Below are 7880 nucleotides of genomic sequence, written 5' to 3'. Positions count from 1 at the left end.
GCTTCCTGGAATTCCCGCCAGATGGTCATTCTATCCATTCTGTTTACATATTTTTCAGCTGTTCGCACGTGTTGCACAAGAGAGGTGATTTTCCGGCACTTTTCTGCGGTTTTTTGTGAATTATTCAATACGATTTCCAACTCATTTTTCCAGCAAGCATCATGAGAGTTGTGGGATTGATTAGTGGCGGAAAAGACAGCATCTTCAACTTGATGCAATGCAAAGCTGAGGGACATGAGCTCGTGGCTCTGGCCAATTTGTACCCCAGCGACTCCAGGGAGGAGATGGACAGCTACATGTACCAGACTGTGGGTCATACTGGAATAGAGATGATTGCCACGGCTCTGGATTTGCCTCTATATCGCCGAAAGACGAGCGGCGTGTGTCGGAAAGACGGCCAAGTGTACACTGCTGATGACCCCACGGATGAAGTCGAGGATCTCTATCATCTGCTCCACGAAGTGAAAACCGTTGAGAATGCGGAAGCTGTTGCTTCGGGGGCTATTCTATCGGATTACCAGCGCTGCCGTGTTGAGAATGTGTGCGAAAGGCTGCAATTGACATCACTGTCGTATCTCTGGCGAAGGAATCAGACGAAATTGCTGCAGGAAATGATCGATGGCGGTGTCGAGGCGATTGTGATTAAGGTGGCGGCTCTGGGACTGACTCCGGAAAAGCACCTGGGAAAGTCTCTCAAGGAGATTCAGAAGGATGTGATGCGCCTAAATGAATTCTATGGCGTGAATGTGTGTGGCGAGGGCGGAGAATATGAGACATTCACGCTGGATTGTCCTCTGTTTAAGTACAAAATTGTCTTGGCGGACAAGAGAATTGTGACCACATCGGGAGACGTAGGGTACATTGTGTTCGAAAAGCTTTCGTTGGAAAAGAAGGGCCAAGAAGGACAACAGAAATTACTCTCGAGACTATCGAGAGATACTAACAATGGAGAAAGTCTTTCAGTAGTTGATATCATAGAGAAACATCAGGGGGATTTTGAGTATCTACCTAAAGCCAAAGACTACCCAAAAACCCCTACAAGTTGGATCTGGCTGCCAGCAATCCTAGGAAAAGGACAGGATAGCGAAGAAGGCGCAAAAGACGCTATGGAACAACTTAAAAATGCCACAGAAAATCAAATGATCTCTCTAAAGGATATCGTATTTATTAATATCTTTGTGAGGAGCATGAAGGACTTTGCTAAGATTAATCTAATCTACTCATCCATCTTCAACTTCCCAAATCCTCCCAGTCGAGCATGTGTGGAAACAAGTCTGCCAGGAAATGTGTGGCTTATGTTGGAGGCACTAGCAGTGCGTCCCGATGAACATAATTCAATTGACTGTGTTCACGTCCAGGGAATTTCTCACTGGGCTCCGTCCAATATCGGGCCGTACAGTCAGGGCAAGAGATGTGGCACAACAGTCACAATATCCGGACAAATAGGTCTCATCCCAGGGAAGATGACACTGCCACCGGATGGGGATTTCCCAACTGAATGCGCATTGTCCCTGAGGAATGCAGACTGCGTAGTTCACGCCATAGATTCTCCGCGTGGCCTCAGAAACGCCTCCCTGGCGATTTGCTACCTGCAAGAGTCTCAATCAATTCCCAGAGCCAGAGCACAGTGGAGCTCCCTCAACGCTAAGGCCATCGTCAACTACGTGGTCGTGTCTGCTCTGCCCAGGAATGCACAAATTGAGTGGCAGATTCTCCTGCACTCCCCCGAGACGCCGCTCGTGCTCGAGGAATTCACTCATCAAGTCGAATCACTCACTCTTCATCTGCAAAAGCTCTCGAATGCAAGTGATAGCTTTGAGATAGTTTCCGGTACAATTTCCCTCCAGTGTGACACTGCTGTGCAATTTAGTTCACAAAGTATTGAGGATTTGCTCGAGAGGATAAGGAGAAAGTTCAACTTTGAGACACCCAACAAAGGATTACACTGTCGAATATTCTACAAAGCGTCACAGGAGGAACTTCTAGTGCCCGTCCTGCTGGCTTTTGTTCAGAAAGTGGGAGTCAATTTTATCTTAATCCCAGTATTGGACCTGACTGATAATGGCATTGCAACTGTTACCTTTGTAAAACTGGTGTGAAATTGTATGATGCAGATTTTACTTTAATGTGGGAATAAAAAAATTGAATAGAATTTTCAAGCAATAATCAATTTTTGTATTCATGTGTGCAACATTAAATACATAAGCTTTCTCTATTTTAGCAATTTGAAAAATTTAAAACATGTGCAGAATAGAATAAATACAAAATGAAAATATAATTGGAATGATCTTAACATTATAAAAAGTCAATAAAATACTACATATAAATTGAAACCAAACATCGACGACCACTCAAGACTGGCATCTGCGTTCACTCATAAAATGTGCGCTTTTTGTTCTTATAAGGATACGGAGTTAGGTGATCTGGTTCCTTGAATTCTGGATCGCTCCTGTAAGGAAACAATGCATTAGATCTCTCGCAATTGACTATTTTCAATTAATTTACTTTGATTTCTTCACTGGCGTGTTCTCCTTATCATCTTCATCTCCTGCTTCAGGCAAGTCTTCATTCGTGCTGGACACTTCGCTCTTGTTCGCTGATTTATTAACACAAGTTGACGAGCAACGACACTTGTCTGAGCAATCTTTGCTCCCACGGCGACAGCCACATATATTCTTTGAGCAGTCCGTCTTGCAACTGCACATTGTAGATGTCGAGTTGTCAGACTTTCTCTTCCTTTTGTTTTGTCCCTCATTGGAGCTCCTCTCCGAAGTGATGTGTCTCTGCGAAGAAACATCGAGTTTAGAGTGAGGAAAGACAATTACAATGAATGAAAGAGAAACATACCGTCTTCTTCATAAATGGAGTCAATCTCCACTCAACATCACTGGAGTTGTCTTGTTCTTCCTCAGACTCGGACTCGGATTCCGTAAATATGTCCATTGTGCGATTCATCTGCAGAAACAATGTTATTGTGATAAGAAATCCAGGAAATAAATTATTAACAAATCAATGATATTCACCTGAACAGGAGGTTGATAGCTCTTCTTGCGTTTCGGTTGCTTCAAGCTCTCAACTTCGGCTCTCAATTCCTGTTCAACGGTCTTTAAAGTGTCGTATTTCTGTCGCAATTCATCATAATTGTCCAAAAGAGCTGTATCAATTTCCTTAACTCGCCCAGAAGTATTTAATCCACCATCCTGGATGTTCCTCAAGACAATAGAGATCTTCTCCTGATAATTCTTGTCCGCCTCATTCAGCTCAATTGCATGAGTGCGCTTGCTCTCCTTGAGTTCGTTCTCCATCTTCTCTACTTTCTCTCTCAGCTCCTCAACTTCGGTCTTGTAGGAATCACACACGGTGTCCTTCTGCGCATTATCACGACGAAGATCCGCCAGAATGCCAAAGATGTGTTTTATACCAACGCGAGCGTCCTGGAGACTCACAATGCCATCAGAGATGGTCTTTGCCTTCGTGGTCACATTGAAGTTCATTGTCTTTTGCTGGAGATCAGTGATCTGGGCGTTCCTCAGCTGCAGATCCTCCTCGAGCTCTGCCACTTCATCGAGATTGGGATCTGGCAAAGCACGAGTCTCATTGAGACGCATCGTCACCATGCCGCGATCCTCCATCAGATGATCCAGTGACACTTTTGCATCCACTGTGTTCATCATCAGCTCAATCTCATGGTCCAGCCAAGTGGTAATGTTGTCCACTCCGATCTTGCTGATGTTGCCCTTGCGCATCGCCTGGACAGTTCTCTGTCGATCCAGAGTCTCCTCGAGACGCTTCGCCTTGGCCACAGCCTCCTCGAACTTCCGCTTCAGCACGTTGCTCTGCTTGTTGTGAATCGCCGCCATTCTCTTCATCTCATTCTCACGCTTGCGATCTTTCTCCTTCAGCTGGCACATCTCCTTCTCCCGAGCCTGCTTCCAGTTCCTGAAATTCTCATTCTCCGCCCTCATCGCTCGGATCAGCTTCACTTTAGCCTGACGCATCTGCTGGATCTCCTGCGTGAGTGTAACCACCTTCTGAGAATCTCTCTCGCGCACCTTCAGCAACTTCGCCTGCTGGAGCATCTTCTTCTTAGTGTCCGCCATCTCCTGCTCCAGCGTCTGCAGTCGCTTCCGGCGCACCTCAGCCAGCTTGGCAGAAGCCGTGGTCTTCTTCACATTCTCCAGCATCGAAAGCAACTCCTCGCGCTCATGTTCCAACGCATTGATCTTTGACTCATAATCTCGCACTTCCTCGCGCATAAGATTCTCCACGCACTTCTTGTGCAGCTCCTCCTTCTGCGCCAGCTGCAGATTGAGATTCCTCAGCTCATTGCTGAAGCTCACCTGCTTCGTTGTGCACGCCTCCAGCTTTTGCTGCATCTCCACAGTGTCCACAGAGTCCCTCGCGATGAGATCCAGTGAGAAACTCTTGGCGGTCTCATTCATGCGATCCACTTCCTCCTTGTGCTGCATCATGCATTGACTGATGCTGCCCACAATGCCCTTGATCTTCTCAAAAGCACACACCTGTTGCTCCAGCGACGCTTCCGCATCGGCCTGAAGGTATGTCGTGGAATATTCATCGGTCCCTTTTCGCAGCTCCTCCACCAACTTCAGCACTTCCTCATTGATATTCTCTGCCATCACACACTTCATCTGGAAGTCTGCCAGATCATTCAGCGTTGCCTGAAATTCTCGCTGCAATTTTATGTTTCTCTCATTGGCAAAAATCAACTCTCGCCTAAGATTGGAATCCTCCGCAGTCACAGTTACAACACTGCCTTGAGGCCCATTGTTGGCCAACAGTTTCAATTGCAGTTGCTGAACAGTCTTCCTCAGCTCCATAAGTTCAGCAAGGTTGGGATCACGATTGACCACGGGCTTATTCTTGATCTTCTTCGCCCGATTTGCGTATCTCAGAGTGCTCACTGTCTCCTCAAGATTGTAATCCGCCGGACTCACGCAAGCAATCATCAGCGTGACGGAATTCCCTCCAAGAGAGCCTTGAAGCAATCGAGTCAGCTTAGAGTCTCTGTAGGAGACGAAATTCCCCTGCTGATTCCCGCTTCCCAAGGCGGAGATCACGTTGCCCAGGCACAGGAGTCCTTGATTGATCTTCACGCCCTCCTTGAATCGCTCTCCCGTGGCTTTCGTCTTGCTCGCCCTCTCCGAACCAGCGAGATCAACTAGCTGGAATTTGGCGGACACTGTCTCCGCGCTGCTGCAGATGTCAATGTTCACCGAGAAGATAGCGTGCGATCGACTAGATTGAGCGTTCATAGCAGTCGCCCCAACCGCTCTGCCAGAGGAGCCCCGAATGAGGCAGTCTGTCGTTTCACGAGCCGAGCTAACGGCCACTTCAGTCACACCGGGAATCACGATGTTGTTATTGTGCTCTCTAATGTCCAACGTGTTGCCCTCTCGGGGCTTGTCGGACAGCAGATCGTAGAGGTCCTCCTGGTACAGCTCCAGGAAGGTGCATGCCACCGTAAAAGTGTAGCCCCGCTTCTTGAGCTCCTCAATCTGCTGAAAGATATCCGACATGGCCCTCGGGATTATTCCGCAGCTGCTGTCGTCCTCCCCACTGTAGGTCGTCCCCATCGTGTAGGTTTTCCCGGAACTCGTTTGTCCGTAAGCCAGAATTGTCACATTGTAGCCTGAAATGAGAAAACACTGCATCCGGAGAACTCTTCGTGATCAAAGCCAAGGAGTGCAAACCTTCAAAGATTTTGTCGATCATATCCCTCACAGCCTCGTTGTATATTGTGGGCTGGTCATCCTCCGGCATGAACACGTGATTGAATGTGTAGAAACGATCCCCGGACACTGAGATTTGGGGCTCATTGGGCTCTTTCACAATCACCTTCTGGCAACCTTTCGCAAGCTCGCTTTCCACTAAAGGGCGCACTCTCACCGCAACTTTTACACAATCCTTGGAGTTGTCCGACATATTAGACCTCTCTTATTGCTTTTGGAATGGATTCACTTGGGATTTAAGGTGTAATTACAGGCGAAATTAAGCAAAGAAAAATCGCAGTTGAACGCGTCTGGAAGTCTTTTTCAAAGTGCCCGTTATGCAGCAAAGTTGGATAATGCAAGAAAGAGACAAATATATGATTTTCCACGGTAGCCAACCATGGCGAGTGGAAATTCTTGACATCTGATTTGGAGTTTGTTTTGTTTTCTTCTGTGCATCCTCGGTTTCTTCCAATTGTGCCCTAAAATACGTGATTACTGATGATTCCCATATCCAGGGGAGTTGCAACTCTGTTTTCCATGCGCTTCTGCAGAAGGACTCCTTTGATCCAGCTGTGTGGAGCAGAGAAATGGGATTCTCCCGTGGTGAGGTTATGCACCACTGTTGCCGCCAAGGGGGAAAACCCGGAAGAAGTCCCGGAAAAGCCAAAGAGGAAGCGCAAAATAAGAAAACCGGACAATGTCACAGCTCAGAAGGAGTTTCACACATTCTTCCAAACAGATAAGCAGAAATCTATCCTAAACAGATTTCCTGAAAAGTACTATCAGAAGAAAACTGTCTCGCCGAATCACTTTTACTGCGTCGATGAATCTGTGGCGGAAGTCATTGCGAAACGCGTGAGTGAAGCCTCATTGTCAAATTGTCCGATCGTGGAAATGAATCCTGGCTGTGGAATTGTCACCAAGGAGTTGCTGAAACTCGGTAACCGGAAGATTCATCTGTTTGAAGCGGATGAAGCCTTCAAGCACTACTTGCAGGACATCGTCGAGGGTAACGAAGAAATGACTTTGAAATACTATGATCTCACGCGTTTGGACAAGCTTGCTTTTCAGGATAAGCTGGACAATGGGAATCGCGTCCAGACGCTCCTGAGGGAGAAGTTGCCAACAAAGGAATGGACAGAAGGTGAGAACTTTTACTGGAACTCTGGAAAATACTGAATGTTATTCTTGATTTTCAGAACCAAATGTGAGGATCGTTGGAACAATTGGCGGAAAGACTTTCTTCAAGGGTTTAGTTAATTCCATAATTTATCAAAATGGTCTCCTGACCTATGGACGATGTGAAATGTTCCTAGTAGTTCCTCCTCCTGTTTACATCGTAAGCAAAGCAAATACTACTGCTGAACGTGTTGAACAGTTGGTTTATGAAGGCATGTTATAATTCCAGAGCTTGACTTGCGCACGAGACGCCGGATACTTGGTGTACCGATACTTGACGGTGCTGTTCCAGATCTTCTTCGAGTATGAGTTCATCCAGAAAGTGCCTAGAAAATCTTTCCTACCCTGGCAGAACGATTACAATCCCGCGAAGTACAAAAAGCTGTTAAAAGTTAACTCCGTCGACAGCGATTACCTCTACTTGGTGAGAATTGTGCCACGGAGGGAGGCGTATGAACTGTGTCCCTTGGAGGACATGCAAGCTCTGTGGTTCTTCGTGAAGCAGAACATGATCAGTCGGACAAATCGCATTATTCCGTCTATGGAGAAGTACGTTCCGTACTGCGGACTGCGCCTCATATCGCATATGGGGGGTTCGATGGAATGCCGAGAGCAGGAAAAACCCGCGAGTGCGGAACTTCCACCGCTGGTGCAGCCTTGTCGGCACATCTCGAGGACCGATCACCACAGAGACATGAACATTTTTACACAGTTTGGAGACCTGACGCCAGCTGAGATGTTATCACTGTTTTACCAGTTTCGCAATTGGCCGGAGTACAAGCAGAGCCCATTCTTGTCTCTCGTGGAGAACAATTTGCTGAAGATGTTCATCGCTCAGGATGGCAATGCCGACGAGGCGGAGACATTCGAGAAGAGCCAAGCAGAAGATGGGGGAAGTGATAACGCAAGTCGCCTTTAGCGTATTGAGAGTCTTTATAAATAACACAAAAGTGTGGCAATTTATGT

The 7880-nt window shown here is 46.9% G+C and overlaps 3 protein-coding genes across 3 annotated transcripts; 2 read left to right on the top strand and 1 right to left on the bottom strand.

The window, feature by feature from the left end:
* The first annotated feature begins 34 nt into the window (after positions 1–34).
* LOC132260264 (uncharacterized) lies at positions 35–2099 on the top strand. The gene is made up of 2 exons (XM_059758278.1): positions 35–84; positions 154–2099. The coding sequence occupies exon 2, from the start codon at positions 162–164 to the stop codon at positions 2097–2099; it is 1938 nt and encodes a 645-aa protein (XP_059614261.1). The 5' UTR covers positions 35–84; positions 154–161.
* A 243-nt stretch (positions 2100–2342) lies between these two features.
* Positions 2343–5956, bottom strand: LOC132260260 (chromosome-associated kinesin KIF4A). The gene is made up of 5 exons (XM_059758268.1): positions 5715–5956; positions 3024–5653; positions 2848–2955; positions 2506–2783; positions 2343–2449 (listed from the first exon to the last, which is right to left on the bottom strand). Exons 1-5 carry the CDS (start codon positions 5944–5946, stop codon positions 2371–2373), a joined length of 3327 nt encoding a protein of 1108 aa, XP_059614251.1. The 5' UTR covers positions 5947–5956; the 3' UTR covers positions 2343–2370.
* A 240-nt stretch (positions 5957–6196) lies between these two features.
* On the top strand, positions 6197–7836 carry LOC132260272 (dimethyladenosine transferase 2, mitochondrial). Its single transcript, XM_059758291.1, has 3 exons — positions 6197–6879; positions 6935–7074; positions 7144–7836. Exons 1-3 carry the CDS (start codon positions 6234–6236, stop codon positions 7831–7833), a joined length of 1476 nt encoding a protein of 491 aa, XP_059614274.1. The 5' UTR covers positions 6197–6233; the 3' UTR covers positions 7834–7836.
* The last annotated feature ends 44 nt before the right edge of the window (positions 7837–7880 follow it).

Source organism: Phlebotomus argentipes, unplaced genomic scaffold, assembly GCF_947086385.1.
Source record: "Phlebotomus argentipes unplaced genomic scaffold, Phlebotomus argentipes genome assembly contig_6, whole genome shotgun sequence".
Lineage (NCBI taxonomy): Eukaryota > Metazoa > Arthropoda > Insecta > Diptera > Psychodidae > Phlebotomus > Phlebotomus argentipes.
The sequence above is the reverse complement of the archived record's forward strand: the minus strand, read 5'-3'. Positions and strand labels throughout refer to the sequence as shown.